This window comes from Terrapene carolina, unplaced genomic scaffold (assembly GCF_002925995.2).
Source record: "Terrapene carolina triunguis isolate 2854851 unplaced genomic scaffold, T_m_triunguis-2.0 Scaffold68, whole genome shotgun sequence".
Taxonomy (NCBI): Eukaryota; Metazoa; Chordata; order Testudines; family Emydidae; genus Terrapene; species Terrapene triunguis.
The window spans coordinates 49,798,681-49,818,706 of record NW_020664419.1 but is presented as its reverse complement, the minus strand read 5'-3'; the positions used below and the strand labels follow the sequence as shown (position 1 = coordinate 49,818,706).

Genomic DNA, 20,026 nt, shown 5'->3' with positions numbered 1-20,026 from the left:
AGTATCTTAAGAACATACCTCCTATTGACTTCAAAAAGCAAACTCTGATGGAGGAATGTAGCCTGGTCCAAGCCTTTCAGCTTTCTCGACTTTTGGCAGTTCAATATATTGCAAGATGTTGGTTACAAATATATCACAAGCTGTTTGCTTATCAACTGAATTCTATGTTTGAGTTTGTGTTCTCACAGTAAAATATTAAAGAGGCATGTGACTGGGGTTATCTTTTTGGTATAGAGAAGCATTTTAAATGTGAAACTTCTTAGTAGAAAACATTTCTCTGTGAAATCTTAAATTCTATTCTCAACTGGAAAACTAATAAAAGAAACAAGTACAAAATATCCACTCTGGTCATTTGAAACTATAAAATGGGAAGAAAGAAAAATAGTAGCAACATGTAAATAAAAAATCTGGTTTAAATTTAAAATGTTGATTTTTATAATGATTTTTGTCTTCCCTGCCCATAGATAAGGTATAGAGTGTGAAGAGAAGGGGGCCACAGAATGAATTAATGTATAGAGAAAGACTGTACACACTGCATAAAGTCAATCTTACCCCATTCTTAGGGTTGACTGTATTGGTAATTCAAATAATGAAATAATATAAATCTTAACAAAAGCTTTCTCCCTTAAGTCTGAGTGACAGGACCCTAGGACCTCTGCCCCTAGGACCTTTGGACCAGAAGGTCATATCCACTCAAGGCTGTCTCTGACAGGCTGTAGAACTTCTGGTTGCCGGGAGTCCAAGATTCTGAGGGGGCCTCCCCACAGGGACGCAGATAGAGTTCTCACCATTCCCTCAAAAACCACACAGCACAGAAGTAATGAGTGTGGAAAAGCTGAGCTGAGCGTATGCTGTGCCACATAGACCTGTGTGCCCAGGCCTTGCCAAGAAATTAGATCTACCTGACACCAAGAAAATCCTACCTCTGCAGAGTGAGGCATGAGAGGAAGCAGTAGTGGGGAAATTGATGTATCAATTATGGGGGTGGGTGTTGTCTTTTGCTCTTTAAACAACATACATAATATGAAAGCGTCAAACAGGCACAGTGAACTCAGGTAACTGTGTTTACTTACACCACATTCAAGGCCTAGTTACATGTGGTGACATAGAGTAGGTCTACACTGCAATTAAAAACCTGCAGCTGGCCTGTGCCAGCTGACTTGGGCTCGCAGGGATTGGGCTAAGAGGTTGTTTAATTGCAGTATAGATGTCACTTCATATGATTAAAATATGACCATGTGTAGATCATTGTTGCTGCTACTGTTATATAATTGCAACAAATCTTGTACAAAGTATGACAAGTTATGATTTGCTGAATGATTATCCTATTCGTATGCAAGTATTTTTGTATCTGAAGTTTTGAATATTGACTATATACCTGTATTTCAAATGTGTTCGCTCCTGTGGTCACACCCACAAGGCAGCTTACTTCTAGTCTGGCCAGCACATTGTGAAGGGACTATTCAAGTTGAATTGCCCATCAAAGAACACTTAACTCACAATGGACTATAGAAGAGGCTTATACCTACCTGATGGACCTTCCTGTGAACGTTCTACCTAGAATATGGGCAATGGCCTCTGCTATGACTTATCAAAGCACGCAAGGGCATGTGACGAGACCATGTGGTTCTAAACTCCATCTTGTTACCTGTATTTTTCTACAAGCTGTGCTGAGGGCTTTGTTTGGGACAATGGGTTTCCCTCCACATTGGCAAAGCTATTAAAGGCCCTAGAAACATCTTCATTTTGCCTCTTTCCTGCTCTGATCTCTGGACTAGGACTTATACTAATGGAAGCATTCTAACCAAGGGACTGAGGACTTTCCAATTATTTCGGAGCAACCAGAGACTTAACCAGTTAGCAATTTAGGCCATCACTGCTTTAAGTCTGATCTGAGAATTTTGCAATTATTGTATGTATTTGATTCCTTTAACCAATTCTAACTCTCACCTCTTTCTTTTTATAAATAAACCTTCAGATATTAGATATTAAAGGATTGGCAACAGTGTGATTATTGGGTAAGATCTGATTTATATATTGACCTGGGTATGTGGCTGGTCCTTTGGGATCAGGAGAACCTTTTGATTGATGAAATTGGTTTTCAGTAACCACTGATCATTAAATCTGGTGTCTGGGTATTGAATCGAGGACTGGAATACCTAAGGAGGCTGCATTTCTGATTTCTTCTATTTCACCATACTGGATAGCAAGTTTACTTTTGTCCTGAATTTGGTGTTCTCAGTTGTCTCCGTGCCTCAGTGGGTCACAATAGACATTTGGGCTTGCACTGGAGCCCAGGCTCTAGGGTCCTGTGAGGAGGAAAGGTCCCAGAGCTCAGGCTTCAGCCTGAGCCTGAACATCTACACCGCAATTAAACCGCCCTGCAACCTGAGCCCTGCGAGCCTGAGTCAGCTGGCATGGGCCAGCCACGGGTGTTTAATTGCAGTGTAGTCATACCCATAGATATACTGCTACAGATTACTAGACATAGTACACTGATCACCACTAAAGGGCTCACCTACTATTAAAAAGGATACTACCCAATTCCTGTTCACCTGTTTTTCCCAACAGGTAGGTGCAACCTTCAGGAGGGTCACAAAAGGCAATCAGGAATTGCAACGTGTTGAAAATTTTATTATAATATAAAGCAAAGAAAATCTTACTCCTTGCATACCGTTACCCTTCAAGGCCAAGTATTCTGTCAACCTCTCTAAACATACACAAAAATAAATCATATTGGCTTATCATTATTATCACTGATACATACTCTGTAGAACCTCAAAGATATGAACACCAGAGTTACGGACTGACTGGTCAACTGGACACCATGTGAAACCAGAAGTAACCAATCAGGCAGCAGCAGAGACAAAAAAAAAAGCAAATACTGTACTGAGACTGTATTGCATCTAAAGATAGGCACATTTGGGCTGCTTGTTCCCATTCCCACCCCCAACCCCACATGTGGGGCAGCCACTTACAGCTTGGAGGTGAAGATGCTGGGACTGCTAGCCCAAGGCAGCTGGAGCCAGCAGAGCAGGAGCAACGCTGGGATCTGCACCACTTTCACCCTGCTGGGATGGGGATTGTTTTTACCTGCCCTTCCTCTGGCTGGGAGGGGGATGTGCTGTTTACACAGACAGGAGGGGGACAAGCTTGCAAACTCAGTGCGACCCAGGGAAAGAAGCTGCCTTCAAGGAAGCTGCCTGTGTTGAGGGAGCTCAGCTGCTGCTGAAGCCTGGCCTGGAGTGTCAGCTGATGGACCTGGAGCCTGAACTGCATTTTGTTCAGAGTTATGGACAACCTCCATACCCGAGATGTCCGTAACTCTGAGGTTCTACTGTACTACAGAAGAGTAAAAAAAGTAAGGGGGGTACATGAAAATGTTTGACACTGAATAAGAGGTTTCCAACCTGAAAATGTTGAAATATTGCTGTACACTACCTGAAGCAGTAATGGTAGGATCTGGAGGGGGAAGTCAGTGTCCTTGTCTTCCTATCGGTTATTTTCACTGCTGACACCTACAGGGTGTTTACCCAGACCCCCCTCTTCTACTGCTTCATACTGTTCCTATATAGGGGCTTTCTTCTATGGTCCCCACCTTTGTGCTGCCTTTGTGAAGCTCTTATTGGAGCTTTCCTGTGGACCTCCTTTCCAGGCCATTCTAGGCTATCTTTGACAGAGGGCTTCCTCTCGGGCCTCGTTCCTGGCTGTTGCTGCTGTTGCTGACTGTGACCTCTTAGCTGTTATGTGCTGCCCTCTCTTTGGTTTCCTGTGAAGTGTTCTTCTCCTGCCTGCTTCTTCTGTCCTGACCTATGGCTTATGCAGAGAGTCCCTGAATGCTGCTGCCAGGGCCGGCTCTAGGGTTTTGGCCGCCCCAAGCGGCCAAAAAAAAAAAAAAAGCCGCGATCGTGATCTGCGGCGGCAGGTCCTTCGCTCCAAGCGGGAGTGAGGGACTGTCCGCCGAATTGCCGCCGAATAGCTAGACCTGCCGCCTCTCTCTGGAGCAGCCGCCCCAAGCACCTGCTTGCCAGGCTGGTGCCTGGAGCCAGCCCTGGCTGCTGCTTCATGCTGTCTAGTGCTTCCCTTTCTTGTTCTTGAACCTGTCTTCCCTCTCAGCCAGCCAATCCCTTGTTCCTGTCTTCTGTCAACACCTAGCCAGTCTGGGCTGTGACTCCATGGTAAGGCTGTTCTAGTGCTTTAGGGGTTCATGCTTGTTACTGCATTGGTGAAATCTAATTATAGAACATACAACCAGTTTGAGGTTTTTGCCCTGCTTTTTGATGATCTGTCCTGAGGTTGGCACTCATGGTCGTGAGCCACTCCAGACAGTGTGATATTTGGTGTAGTCTTGGCAGGATTCACATGCCACAGAACAATTGGATTAATAGATCATAATCCAGCATAGATTTTTAGAGTTCCATTGAATCTCTCCACCAGACCATTTGTCTCTGGGTTACAGGGGACAGCTTTTAGTTGTTTCAGCCCACACAACTTCCATAACTCACTGAAAAACTGAGTCATGAAATTTGATTTCCTGTACGATAAAATCTCTTTAGGGAAACTCACTCTGCTAAAAATAGTGAAAAGGACTTTCGCCACAGAATCAGTCTCTGTTCATTAGAGCAACTGCTTCAGGATATTGAATGGCAAAATCCACTACCACCAGGATATATTTCTTCCCCCTTTGGGTAGAACATGGCATAGGGCCCATAATGTCCACTGCTATCCTATATCACAGGCAAAGGATGTAGGAGAACTTTCTGTGGCCCTGCAGGTCTTTTCCTTTTGGCATAATTCACAAGACCTGCAATAATTTTTCACATCATTCTATATCCATGGCCAATAGAAATTTTTCTTTAATCTCTCATAGGTTCTCTGTGCCCCCAAGTGACTAGCAAAAGGACAATCATATGCTAGCAACATTGATTCCTCACAATGCTGGGCAGTCACAAACAACTGCTTGTGGGGTTTTCCAGGGCTCTTGGTCCCAAAGGACCAGTCACTTACCCTAGGTCATTTCTACTTGGATCTCAAACCAAAGGCAACTCCTGTGGCCAATCCTGTAATAAATTAACTAAAGATTTATTAACTAAGAAAAGAAATAAGAGTTATTTACTAGGTTAAAATAGAAAACATGCACACATGAGTTAGTATCAGATTTAAGAAGGCAATATACACTTCTATAATAAACTGCTGTTTAGGGCTGATCCATGCCAAGCAACATGGGGATCTCTTACTTATGTTTAGGAATCTCTGCCCCTCAAGAGTCCAGAGAGCATAAAGAGATGGAGTTTCTCTTTGTCAGTGATTTTTATCCCATTCAACTCAGAATCCAAGCTGATGGGATGAGTTCATGTGTAGGTCTCGCCTTCCTGGAGGGAGTTGGGAATTCAATCAACAAGGTTTCTGTCCTTGGATGCTACACAATGCCTCATTTGCCTTCAGTGGGACATCTTGTGTGCAGGACGAGCACTTTAATTAATGCTTCTTTTCCTCTGCCATACAGGAGTTGGCTTCAGCCCCTCCCACATCTGGAAACAGACTAATTTCTTCTGCTGCAGTGGAGCTGGAGGGTCCTTCCCCTCCCCCCTTAGCAGTTTCTGGGTCTTCACCATTTCTTACTGGGATCCCAGCACAATATTTGTTTTTACTACAGGTTACAACATTAACAGGGTTAGTCATATGCAAAATATCATTGCCTACCAGCATTTCCACGGGTATACTGTTTAGCACCCGCACTTTCAGGTCACGCTCTAAACCTTCCGAATTCCAAATGAACCTTAGCCAAAGGCATAAGAATTTTGTGTTTCCCCACTGCCAGAAGCTCTACCTTCTGGTGTATACCTTTCTTCCTTATGTGCATGTACTTTTATAAAATAAAATAACCAACAAGTTACAGTTATAGTTATAAGAAGGGTAGAAGAGGAAAGATGCTGTATAGGGTGTCTCAATTGAAGGGTCTTCAGGAGACTTTTTTTTTTTTTTTTTGCTTACTTTTGTGCATGTGATAGCATTCTGTGTACCATCAATGTCACGGATTCCCCTATATGCTCAGTCACTTTCCTCTGTTTGTGTGGTTCTTTCATTCAGCAAAAGGACAGAAAACCATTATAAGAAAATGTATTAAAGCCTTATTTTAAATAATTTTTGAAATAGCTTAGTTTTCAAGAAAAGTGTCGCTTTATTGTACCGTAAAATTGAAATGTTAAGAGAAAATGGTTATATCTGCAAAAAACAAAGGGCAACAGCTCAATACAGAAATGTGACATGCTGATAAAACCCTGTAGTTAAGATTGCCCTGCTCTCCAAATCTGAGCTGACCTTGGAGCAGAAAATTCCAATCTTAAGCCCCAGTCTGGAAGTCAGTGGGACTCTGAGTGGACTCAAGGGTCTGCATGTGTGGAAGTACTCGCAAGATTGGGGCTATAGAGACTGAGGGTGGAGGGTGATGGTATAGATTTGTGTATAATACACAATTTAAAAAAAACCCAGAAACTTCAGTGACAGCATAATAGAGCATATAGTACATGTAATTAATTTTGAGTACTTCATACAAATTTTACTGCACATATAAAATCACTGGTGTAAAATATAATTTTCAGAGGAAAATACATTGACTGCCTCTGTCTTATTTTCAGATGGGCACCTTTAAAGTACATGATGGTGAATATTTTTTAGAACCTTTGATGAAGGCAGATGGAGATGAACACGAAGATGATCATAACAAACCACATCTTATATACAGACATGAAGATTTAAAAAATGACATTTATCAGAACTCCCAGAAACCTTGTGAAGTTTCAGGTATAGTTGTACTTTAAATTCTGATGTCGATGTCTATGTCTGTTCACAATGGTTTTTAGTGTTTTAACAAATTGTATGTTTAAAAAATGTTTTTCCTTAGTAGTATTAATGACTATCGCTGTCATTGAGACCTTAGAATGTATTTTATTTATTCGTTTCACATAGAAACATTGGTGAAAAACAAATGTCCCACTTTAAATGTAAGAATAAATTAGCTTGCAAAAATATGCATCAGTCCTTAAACACTTATGCATATGTTTTATTTTTCACAATGATTGTTCCATAGATTAAATTTTTGCAGCATCAGGGACTTATTTTTAACTTTTGTGTAGATTCACAAAATAAATGAAATTTAGTGCAAATAATCTAAAAAGTATACATTAAATCTTCCTGTCCTATAATATACTGTATTATCTAATATTTACTATTAGTGTAGGTACTATTGTTGTTCTCATTATATACATTTTTAAAATATTTTATATTCATATTACATTAATATATTAAGATTGAGAAACAGAAAAAGGGTTACCTGAGGAGCATAGAATTAGGATATGTCACAACACATTGGCAGTAATTTTCAAAGCTTCACAGTTTAGGAGATGATTCACTTGAATATGAAAGGAAAAAAAGCACTACTAATAGCATAAGGACAAATAATGGATGTAGCACAGTGCTTTGAAACAGTTATATTTTCATACAATTGAAAGACTAGAAGGGACCTTGAGAGGTCTTCTAGTCCAGTTCCATGCACTCAAGGCAGGACTAAGTATTATCTAGACCATCCTGACAGGTGTTTGTCTAACCTGCTCTTAAAAATCCCCAATGATGGAGATTCCACAATCTCCCTAGGCAGTTTATTCCAGGACTTAACCTCCCTGACAATTAGGAAGTTTTTCATAATGTCCAACGTAGACCACCCTTGCTGCAATTTCAGCCCATTGCTTCTTATCCTATCCTCAGAGATTAAAGACAATTTCTTTCCCTCTTCCTTGCAACAATCTTTTATGTACCTGAAAACTGCTATCATGTCCCCCCCAGTCTTCTTTTCTCCAGACTAAACAAACCCATTTTTTCAATCTTCTGTCATAGATCATGTTTTCTAGACCTTTAATTATTTTTGTTGCTCTTCTGTGGACTTGCTCCAGTTTGCCCACATATTCCCTGAAATGTGGAGCCCAGAACTGGACACAATACTCCAGTTGAGGCCTAATCAGCATGGAGTGGAGTAGAGCAGAGGAATTACTTCTTGTGTCTTGCTTACAACATTCCTGCTAATAGAGCCCAGAATATTTGATTATTTTTTTTTTGCAACAGCGTTGCACTGTTGACTCATATTTTGCTTGTGATCCACTATGAACCCCCTGCATTTCTGCAGTACGCCTTCCTAGGCAGTCATTTCCCATTTTGTATGTGTGCCACTGATTGTTCTTTCCTAAGTGGAGTACTTTGCCTTTGTCCTTATTGAATTTCATCCTGTTTGCTTCAGACCATTTCTCCAGTTTGTCCAGATCATTTTGAATTTCAATCCTATCCTCCAAAGCACTTGCAACCACTCCCAGCTTGGTATCGTCCACAAACTTTATAAGTGTACTCTCTATGCCATAATCTAAATCATCGATGAGGATATTAAACAGAACCAGACCAGAACTGATCCCTGTGGGACCCCACTTGATATGCCTTTCCAGCTTGACTGTGAACCACTGATAACTACTCTCTAGGAATGCTTTTCCAACCAGTTATGCACCCACCTTAAAGTAGCCCCACCTAGGTTGTATTTCCCTAGTTTGTTTATGAGAAGGTCATGCAAAACAGTATCAAAAGCCTTACTAAAGTCAAGATATACCACATCTACTGCTTCCCCTCTACCCTGCCAAAGAAAGCTATCAGGTTGGTTTGACACTATTTGTTCTTGACAAATCCATGCTGACTGTTACTTATCACTAAGGCCCTACCAAAATCATGGTCCATTTCGGTCAGTTTCACAGTCATCAGATTTTAAAAATCATTAATTTAATGATTTCAGATATTGAAATCTGAAATTTCACGGTGTTGTAATTGTAGGGATCCTGACCCAAAAAGGAGTTGTGGGGGTGGGGGGTCGCAAGGTTACTGTAGGGTGGGTTGCGATACTGCTACCCTTACTTCTGCACTGCTGCTGCCAGTGGTGCTGCCTTCAGAGCTGGGTAGCTGGAGAGCAATGACTGCTGGCTGGGAACCCAGTTCTGAAGGCAGAGCCACCGCCAGCAACAGCGCAGAAGTGAGGGTGGCATGGTATGGTATTGCCACCCTTACTTCTGTGCTGCTGCTGGTGGGGCGCTGCCTTCAGAGCTGGGCACCTGGCCAACCGCCACCACTCTCCAGCTACCCCGCTCTGAGGGCAGCACAGAAGTAAGGGTGGCAATACTGCAACCCCCCTTAAATAACCTTGCAACTCCCCTGTAACTCCCTTTTGGGTCAGGACCCCCAATTTGAGAAATGCTGGTCTCCTCTGTGAAATCTGTATATTATAGCATAAAAGCACACAAAAGACAAGATTTCACAGTCCGTGATGCATTTTTCATGTTTTCATGGCCATGAATTTAGTAGGGCCCTACTTATACCCTTATCTCTTCTAGGTGTCTGCAAATTGATTGCTTAAGTATTTGCTCCATTATCTTTTTGGGTACTGAAGTTAAGCTGACTGGTCCGTAATTCCCTGAGTTGTGCTTTTAGAGTCATAGAGTCATAGACTTTAAGGTCAGAAGGGACCATTATGATTGTCTAGTTTGACCTGCACAACACAGGCCGCAGAATCTCACTCACCCACTCCTGCAACAAACCCCTAACCTATGTCTGAGCCATTGAAGTCCTCAAATCATGGTTTAAAGACTTCAAGGTGCAGAGAATCCTCCAGCAACTGACCCGTGCCCAACGCTGCAGAGGAAGGCAAAACCCCCCTAGGGCCTCTGCCAATCTGCCTTGGAGGAAAATTCCTTCACAACCCCAAATACACCTTTACTCCGATATAATGCTGTCCTCGGGAGCCAAAAAATCTTACAGCGTTATAGGTGAAACCGCGTTATATCGAACTTGCTTTGATCCGCCGGAGCGCGCAGCCCCGTCCCCCCCGGAGCGCTGCTTTTCCGTGTTATATCTGAATTCGTGTTATATCGGGTCGCGTTATATCGGGGTAGAGGTGTATGACGATCAGCTAAACCCTGAGCATGTGGGCAAGACTCACCAGCCAGACACCCAGGAAAGAATTCTCTGTAGTAACTCAGATCCCACCCCATCTAACATCCCATCACAGGCCATTGGGCATATTTACTGCTAATAGGCAAAGATCAATTAATTGCCAAAATTAGGCTATCCCATAGTAGTGTAGTGTAGTGTAAATTTTTCAACAGTTGTGTGCATAGACCTGCATGCATCTTAATGATTTACTGAAGACTGCAACATGGTGTAACAGGGGGAAAAAGACATCTGCAGCTACCCTCAAAGTTCAACATCTAGACCAAGGAGTGGGCTTAGAAATAATTTATTTGAGATTCTAGGTGTCCATCAACTATTGTTCCAAACAGTAGGATATCAATTTACTATTATAAGAGTGCCATTTTAGAAGTATTCCTCATTGTGTCTAAGTGTTTTAAACCTATTGACATAATAGATGCCTTTCTTGTGGTTTTAATATGAGCATAAGGGCTTTGTTTATATGACTTCAAAGAAAACACAAATGTGTGCAGCTTCATAGTAGAAAACTGGAGAAAGTAGTTTATGATGTTTTGTTTGACCTGGCATTGAGAAGCATCCTGTTTAATGAATTCTTTAGCTTTGATGAGATTGAAACTAATGTGTGCGCATTCTGAATGTACATGCATTTCATGAATGTTTATTCAAAACTGAAAATTCACTATTACCGTCTTTTTCTCAGGAGGATAGTGGTCAAAAGAAAGTCAGACTGTACCCTTTCCTCTTAAGGAATATATGATTAAATATTTGAAAATATCAATTCCCTGAAAATGTTTAGTGGTGTAGTTTTAGTAGTTTGTGCTTGTGATTTTAATCTTGGAAAACACTTATCACTTACTAGTAGCTGAAAGCCCATGCTGTCACATGGGTTTAATTAGTTAGGGTTACCATACGTCCGGATTTTCCCGGACATGTCCGGCTTTTTGGTCGTCAAATCCCCGTCTGGGGGGAAATTCCAAAAAGCCGGACATGTCCAGGAAAATAGGGAGGGGTCGTGGGGCTTGGATCCACGCTGGGGCCGGAGCCGCTGGGGCCGGCGGTGCTCGGCCACTGGCCGGCGCCGCTTGGCTGGGGCCGGTGCTGGGGCCGGTGCCGGATGGGCCGGTGCTCCGGGGCCCGATCCGAGCTGGAGTCGCCGGGGCCGGAGCCGCTTGGCCGGTGCCCCAGGGCCGGAGCCGCTTGGCTGGGGCCGGTGCCCATGCCCCGGGGCCCGAGCCGAGCTGGAGCTGCTGGGGCCGGGGCGGGCCGGAGCCGCTCGGCCGGGGCCAGCGCGCTCGGCTGGAACCAGGGCCGGTGCCCCAGCGCGCTCGGCTGGAACCAGGGCCGGAGCCGCTGGGGCCGGAGCCAGCGCTCGGCTGGAACCAGGGCTGGAGCCGCCGGGGCTGAAGCCGCTCGGCCGGGGCCAGTGCCCGTGTCCTGGGGCCTGAGCCGACCTGGAGCCGCCGGGGCCGGGGCGGGCCGGCGCGCTCCGCTGGAACCGGGGCCAGCGCCCCGGGCCCCGAGCCGGGCCGGGCGGGAGCCGCCGGGGCCGGGGCCGAGCGGGAGCTGCCGGGGCCGGGGCGGGCCGGGGCTGGCGCGCTCGGCTGGAACTGGGGCTGGCGCCCCAGGGCCCGAGCCGAGCTGGGCCCGAGCCGCTTGGCCAGGGGGCCGGACTGGGCCGTGCCTCCTCGTGCCCCCCCGCCCCAGCTTACCTGCTGCCTACCTCCCTGTTTCAGGCTTCCCGCGAACATTTGATTCGCGGGAAGCAGAGGAGGGGAAAGAGCAGGGGGCGGAGCGTTCAGGGGAGGGGGCGGAGTTGGGGCGGGGACTTTGGGAAAGGGGCGGAGTTGGGGTGGGGCCGGGGCGGGGAAGGGGGCGGAGTTGGGGCGGGGCCCCTTGGAGTGTCCTCTTTTTGTTATTTTAAAAAATGGTAACCCTAAATTAGTAAGAGCAGGTGTTTGTAAAAAAACAACAACCCTAAAATGGCTCAGAACTTAAAAATTGGACGGTAACAGACCACAGATTTTGCTGTTGTATGGGTGGTTGTGTTGATTTATGTTTGGGGTGGTAGTGTGGGGAGACTTGTGCTGGTGGTGAATAGGATGTGTGCTGCAGTGAGGAGCTATGTGTGGGGTTATTGTGTGTACTGGTTGTGTTGTGTGTGGGTTGTGTTGTTCTGGGAAAGTTGTGTGGATTTGTGTGAGTGGCAAATGAGAGGTGTGTGCTGCAGTGAGGAGCTATGTGTGTTTGGGGTTATTGTGTGTAGTGGTTGGGTGATTGTGTTGATTTAAGTTTAGGGGGTTGTTCTGGAAGGGATGTGTGGATTTGTGTGGGTGGCAGCTGGGCGCATAGGTGTGGCAGTTGAGCCAAGTAATCCACCATCTATGCAGTTTCCCTCATACAGTCAACGAAATTGTAAATAGATTAGCTGTGGAGGAAGGGTGGTGATTAGTTGAGTTACCTCTAATCTCACAGTGATCCAGGACTCTTGGCATGGCATAGATACATGCCTTATAACTGTACACCGGTATAATTCATAAAGTCAAAATGGCTGAGAACTTAAAAATTGTATGGTAACAGACTGCAAAACTGAGTAATGATTCAAGTTGGTTATACTCTGAACAAAAAGAGCTCTGTCATACTTGTAGCTGCTTCCATCACCTCACACTGACTCAGAAGACATTTTAGGCTTCAGAGTGACACAGTGACATTCCTAGAATCTTGTTAGGTGGATTTTAAACTTGGAAGCAGTAAGTATAAGGTAAAAACTCTGTTTATTCATAGATTTTAAGGGCAAAAATGGACCATTATGATCATACAATCTAATCTCGTGCATTACACATGCCATAGAAATTATATTTCTGTATATGTATTTTGTTTAAGGTTACTTCAAAAATATGGTGATATCCATTGATTGGTATTGTCTGTCAGGTAGTTTGTACATTATTTGAAAATCACGGAAATATCAATCCTCAGATTATTCCTTGTATAAAACCAAAAAGCAAGCGTTTCAGTCAAAATCATGTAAATATTACACTGCCAGTTATAATTTTTGAGTGCTGATCAGAAATTGTCTTTTATATTTCTATTCAATGTCTGCTCTTGCACTAGGTTTGTATAAGGCCCCATTCTTGGTTAGTTTTAGGTACTACTGCAATAAACAAAATTAATAATAATTGCACTTTAAAAAAACCCTATACATTATCCTTTATCCAAATCGTGGTCATTGCCATTTCACTGGTCTGTCAGATTTTGCAGTTTTTCTAATCAATTCCACTTTTAACCAAACAGTTGCTCTTTGAATAGGAACTTCTAGACTACCCTTAATGTGAAAACATGTTTCTATTTATATTTGTATTGCTTTATGCCTTTTTATGATGCTGCAGCACTTTGTAAGCCTGGTAGATTTGAAACTGCAGAAACATGCAGGAGTTAGTTATCTATAGTTCTGTTAACAAAACTGCGTAACAATGAAGAACTATTCCAATATTATCAAAAAGAATCCATCTACAATCATGTGAAATAAATCATTGTTTGGTCAGATTTGTACAACAGCTCATTAAAGAAAATTCTCAAAAAGAAAACTCATTTCATTCTCTGCCTTTTCCATCATATCCACAAAATGAAAGATTCTGGGAAACTAGCTTTGTAAAGGTAATTGTGAGAGTGCACTGGGAATCAACAGCTGAGCCAGCACTCTAGTCACTTAAACACCAATTAAGTCCCCCCAGGATGGACCTGATGGGGGCCTAATTAGTGGGTTAGAATGGGCTGGGGGAGGATTAACGAGCAAATTGGCCCATTAACACAGGAGGAATAAGAAGGCACAGGAAGGAAGTGCAGGGGAGAGAGAGGGAGGCTAGCAGGGTCAGAACCAGGAACATTCTATGGGTAGAGAGCTCTTCCATCTCGTCAGCAGAGAAAAGAGGCGAAACTGTTAATAATTTATGGTGTATGGATCAGTAAGGTGGTGGAAAGAGCCAATGTAAATAAACTGAAGTGGGATGTTTAATGGCTGAAGCTCTCTGACTGTGTAGACAGAGCAGAATATAGGAGCAGACTAGTTCCCTGTCACACTAATTATTTCACCTAAATCAGAGATTCTACAGGGCCTTGTCTGCACACAAACTTGGACAAGTATAACAAAGTGAGTTTTGAAACTATTTAGTTAAATTAGTATAAATTTGTGCATAACCAAATTAAGCTACTTTTAAACCAACCTAAGAATATCTATTCACAAACTTGCACCCAGCTTACTAAATCAGTTCAGAAGTACCCTTTTAGTTAAAGTGTCAGAAGTTTGTGTAGAGAGCAAGGGCCAAGTCTCCTTTTGTTAATTCAATATTGTCACAGTTCAGGGTAACTGTTCCTGTATTCCTCCTCTATGGTCCACCAAGGGCACCCACTGAGGCTTCTGGCTCACCAGCTGCTATCTCTTGGGTGGAGACATGTCTCTCTCCCCCTCCTGACTGGGTTTTTTTTCCAGGCTGTACTAGGGTTACCATATTTCAACAATCAAAAAAGAGGACGGTAGGAGCCCTGCACTAGCCCCGCCCCCATCCTGCCCTAGCCCCGCCCCTGCCCCTTCCACTCCCTCCCACTTTCCGCCCCTCTCAGAACCCCCAACCCTCCCCCCCACTCCTTGTCCCCTGACTGCCCCCTCCTGGGACCCCTGCCCCAACTGCCCCCCAGGATTCCACCCCTACCTAAGCCTCCCTGCTCCTTGTCCCCTGACTGCCCCCTCCTGAGACCTTCTGCCCATCCTAACTGGCCCCTTAGTACCCTATCCCCTACCTGTCCCCTGACTGCCCCCTCCTGAGACCCTCCCCCCATCCTAACTGGCCCCCTAGGACCCTACCCCCTAGCTGTCCCCTGACTGCCCCAACCCTTATCCACACCTCCCACCCCCAGACAGACACCAGGGACTCCCACGCCCCATCCAACCACTCCCCACCTCCTGACAGCCCCCCCACAGAACTCCCGACCCATCTAAACCCCTCTGCTCCCTGTCCCCTGACTGCCCCCTCCTGGGACCCCTGCTCCTAATTGCCCTCCAGAACCCCACCCCCTATTTATGTACAGGCGTGACTACCTGCCCTTTCCTGGTTATTATACGCGGCCAGTCCGCATCCACATCCAGTAGTTAAAAAAAAAAATAAACTAATAATTTAAATTGGAATTTCATCCATTAATAAGTATTTATTATATAATTAAAACCATTCTATTGAAGGACAGATATTAAATAACACTAAATAAGTTAATGTTCAAAACAATATTAAAAATTTGAAAATTTAGAGCATGGAAACCAAAATAGCTAAAATTTAGTTTTGGCAAGATACACGGAATGGAAACTCCGGGATCTTTACCTGTCACTGAATATAGCCATCATACCAATAGTGGAATATAAAACAAGTCTACATATACTCTCCTTGAAATTTTTACTTCTGTCCATTCCCAATAATTGTAACAAATCATTATTACCTTCACTCCACTTGCCACGCGCCCCAAGCACAAAACCAAAGAAGTGAATATTTTTACCTCCCGTTAAGTTTTTAATTTCTTCCTCTAACTCAAGATAATAAGCCACCTTCTCACTGTGGGCTTGTTCCAAACTTCCGGCATTATCCTCCCATCGCACTGTAACATCCACCACCACTGCTGTATCTCCTTTTATAAATATAATATCTGGCTTTCTTAACTCACCCTTACTATTTCTCAAATGGGGCTCTATCATTGCCTTCCACCCTAATTTACCAACCTTATCTACAACTGCAGACACTACTCTATTATGCCTTTTTATCCTAGCATTCTTAGTCTTATAACATTGTCCTGAGATATGGGGAACAGTCTCCCGCACTTTACCGCACCATCTACAAAGAGCATTCACACCTCCTCTTCCTCTTGCTAATGTCTCCCTAGTAGGATAAATATTTGCCCTAAGCTGCAATGCTGCGATATACGCTGACGATTTAACTTTACTAGAGTTTCTAAAAATCGAATTACTAATTAAATCATTTTTAAAATATTTTATCCCTATTCCCTGACATCTCAGTTCCGACCATCTTAAAAATTCCTCTTCCCTCCATTTCTTGGGATGAGATGTTACTGCACTAAATGACAATATTTTATCCACAAGATTTTCTCCTGCATATAGATAAGATAGGTCCATCCAATCATCTCTCGAGACAATATGTCTCCTCCATTTACGAATTAACATATTTGGGATTTGCACACTAAACTTAGTGAGAGCTAAACCACCATCCCTACCTCTAGAATAAAATATCCCATCTGTGGTACACTGAGGTAAATGTAAAATCTCTTTAACTATTTTTCTAACTAACACATCAAGATCGTCTAAAAGATTAAAAGGGGGTTCTATTAAAAGAAGATTATAAAATAGCTTCGGTAAGATATATGTCTGTAAAATTAATATTTTTTGGGCCGGTTTTAATGGGGCCTTAATTAAATTCTCACTCCAATCTTTCAATTTTTCTTTAAGTACCGGTCCCCCTACACCTATCCAGGGATCTATTCTAGCCCCTAAATATTTTTCAAAATCCCCTGGTTGAACATATTCAATCTCCTCTGACCCTATCTGCCAATTATCCTTAGGATTAACTACATAGGTTTTATGTTTAGTTAAAATATGAAAGCCTTTCGTTTTCTTCACATTAACAGAGAGATTAGTATTTTTACAAAACTCCTCTAAGATACCCAAATTTTTAATCATTCCTTTATATGAGCTACTTAAAATTGCCACATCATCGGCAAAAGCCAATGACGTGACACCATTACCCTTAACATAAAAACCACTTCCTTCTACTTCTAATCTAGTTAAAAGGGGATCCATAGCAATATTAAACAAAATTGGGGACAACGGGTCACCCTGCTTGACCCCCTCCTAATTAAAATAGACTCAGTAGCTTCATCACCCACCCATACCCTAGTTGTGCAATTATCATAAAGGTCCCTAATAATATCTATAAAATGTTCATCTATACCAAATCTTCTCAACCCGGCTATTATATGTCCGTGTCCCACAGAATCAAATGCTTTAGCCAGATCTACGAACACTATTGCAATTTCATTCCCATTTCGTTTAGCCCCTTTAATCAAATTATCTAATATAGCAATATTTTCCTCACACCCAGGGGCGGATATAAACCCTTTTTGTCTACTACATATCTTAACTGTTTCCACCAGTCTTTTTGCTAATATTTTGGTATAGATTCTAATCCAAACTGACCCAATTGTCAATGGTCTCCAAGATGTTAACTTCTTCATTTCCTCCTCATCTTGTGTCTTTGGTATTAAAATCGTTCTATTTTTCTTAAATTCATCTGGTACCTGTCTATTTAGAAACCATATATTAAAAATTTTTGTAAGTATTAAGGAGTCTAAATTAAAAATATCCCACAAATTGCTCACTTTTACTTTATCTGGGCCAGGAGCACTATCTTTTCTTATTTCTCTTAAAGCTATTCTAATCTCATCCACAGAGATCGGACTCATTAATATATCATTATCCGCATTCTCTGTGGATGATGGCCACCCTATCATATTACCATGTCCAATTGTTCCCAAAATATTGACATAGTATTCCTCAATTTCTTTCATAGGGATAGCACACTTAGCCTTATCTGGCTCTCCCATTATAATGCGAGTCAATCTTCTTCTATCCTTATCAAATAATTGTTGATATAATTTATACTTAGCTTTCTTTGTAGCATATCTCCTAATTGCATTAAATTGCTTCCTTCTCCCCTCCTTTCTCATCTTCCCTTTTCCTTTATTCCTCAACTCTATTTGACTTTCATTTCTAGGGTCCTTTCCCTCTACTAATGAATAACATAATTTTTCCAACATTGCCCAACCGAGAGCTTTTGTTAAATCCTCCTTTAATAATCCTTCAATTTCCCCTAAACTATTTATTATTTCTCTTCCCTCCCTACTTTGTTTTCCCCGTTTACATATTTTCTCCACTAAATCCACTTCTGGGTGTCCTTTTAGTGGGAAAATCCTCTCTCTTGGGGGCGGAATTTCTAATATATTTACTCTAATGTCCTCTACCTCAGTCACTTCCTCCCTATCTCCTGTTACCACTAACTTCTTCTTTGCTAATTCTCGTCTTTTATCTGATATTTGTTTATTCGTTTTAGTCCTCATCTCGCTCTCAATACATTTATTTATATTCCTTTTCCCAATATATTTCCTTTCCAACTGTATAAGCTGCGCGACCTCATCTTTGGTCCATATACGAGATCTAGTCGATCCCTCTTTGATCTTACTTTTAGCAGCCATATCTTCTTTTCTTTGCTCATTCCTCACAGCAGGGTGTCTATGTCTACAGTGTTGGCTCAATCCAGATCTAGTATGAAAACCAAGCCCACAGACCGAGCACGTATGGCTCTTCATTGGGGTATCCACCTTCTTGGGTATGCACTTGGGGTAGTGGCAAGCTATATTATGATATTGAGAAGATTTTCCACATTTACTACATACAACTCGTATGGCTTTACTTTTATGAACCACATTAATGTGTTTGGCCCATTTACCAAATGTTGGTAATATCTGGGGACATATTGGACAATTAAAACTATCAACGGGATACTCTAAATAAAAAACCCCATCCTTCCACGAACTACTTTCTAATATATTTATATTACTACCAGTACTGTTAAGATCCTTATTACGATCCCTATTAAAATCAGTACTTGGTCTAAAACTATTTAATAAACTAGACCCATTAACTAAATGAGCATTAAGATATCCCGATTCGCTAACATATGGATCATCAAATGTACTTAAATACTTAAAATCTGGATTGAAACTTTCCATAGTTAAATCATTAAAAGTGTCCCTTGTAAAAACCATCGGTAAGATAGATAAAATCTCCTCACCATGATCATCACAAACATTCTCCTCTACCTCCTCTCCATGCTCCACTGGGAGGACTTGATTCTCACTCTCATGCTCATGAGACTTCATTATAGTCCACACCATTTTATCCATTGGTCCAGCGACCCTGATCACACCCCTAATATATTTAACACTGTCAGCCGGGGCATCAAAGCCAACAGCGGGGGGGTTATTAACCCGGTCCAGCGCCAATCCGGTATAAAAATATAAATTACTTTTTTCCATAGCTAAAAGATTTACCCTTCTCAGGGGGAAACTAACCCTTTCCAGGGGGAAACTAACCCGTACCTGGGGGAAACTTACCCTTTCCAGGGGGAAACTAACCCGTGCCTGGGGGAGACTACCCTTACCAGGGGGAATCTAACCCTTACCAGGGGGAGTCAACCCGTACCTGGGGGAGGCTACCCTTACCAGGGGGGCATCCATGTGGCACCATATGGGGCTGCCCAACCCCGTCCCACACCCCACTGGATGTGGGATGTGGGTTCGTCCTCCGCAATCCGCCTGGCTATCCAAGCCAGTTACCGACTCTCACCACGAGGAGGTAGCGGTTGGACTTGCAATCCAGAGGCTTTCCTCAAAGAGGGGTCCCAAACAGCATAATGTTGAGCTCTAACGGGCGTGTGAGAAAAGGCTCAGATCTTGGTAGGGGTTGCCCCTATTGACCGGGCTCACGCCCACCCCCACCTCACCGATAACCCATTCTCTCACTACCCTCAGGCAATGTTTCCGTCCAAGCCCGACAGCTGAGAGGGTCCAGAGACGCATGGAGAGCCATTAAGAGAGCCTCCCTGTTCCTTGTCCCTAACTGCCCCCTCCTGAGACCCCCCCCACCCTAACTGCCCCCCTAGGACTCTACCCCCTACCTGTACCCTGACTGCCCAAAACCTTACACCCTCAACCCCCAGATGGCCTCCCCCCCCCGAACTCCCGACCCATCCAACCCTGCTCCCTGTCTCTTGACTGCCCCCTCCAGAACCTCCCTGCCCCTTCTCTGACCCCCTGGCCCCCTTACCGTGCTGCTCAGAACAGAGTGCTGTGGAGCGGTACGCTCGGCAGCAGGGGAGGGGGAGCAGGAGCAGGGGGAGGAGCTCCA

At 43.3% G+C, this 20,026-nt stretch overlaps 1 protein-coding gene across 1 annotated transcript in view; it reads left to right on the top strand.

Moving 5' to 3' along the window:
• The window catches only part of ADAMTS20 (ADAM metallopeptidase with thrombospondin type 1 motif 20), a 199,093-nt gene that overhangs the window by 29,767 nt on the left and 149,300 nt on the right, over positions 1 to 20,026 (top strand). Inside the window, exon 3 of the mRNA XM_026648760.1 lies at positions 6,639 to 6,804. Coding sequence (XP_026504545.1) covers positions 6,639 to 6,804 — 166 coding nt within the window. The remainder of the gene's footprint in view (positions 1 to 6,638; positions 6,805 to 20,026) is intronic.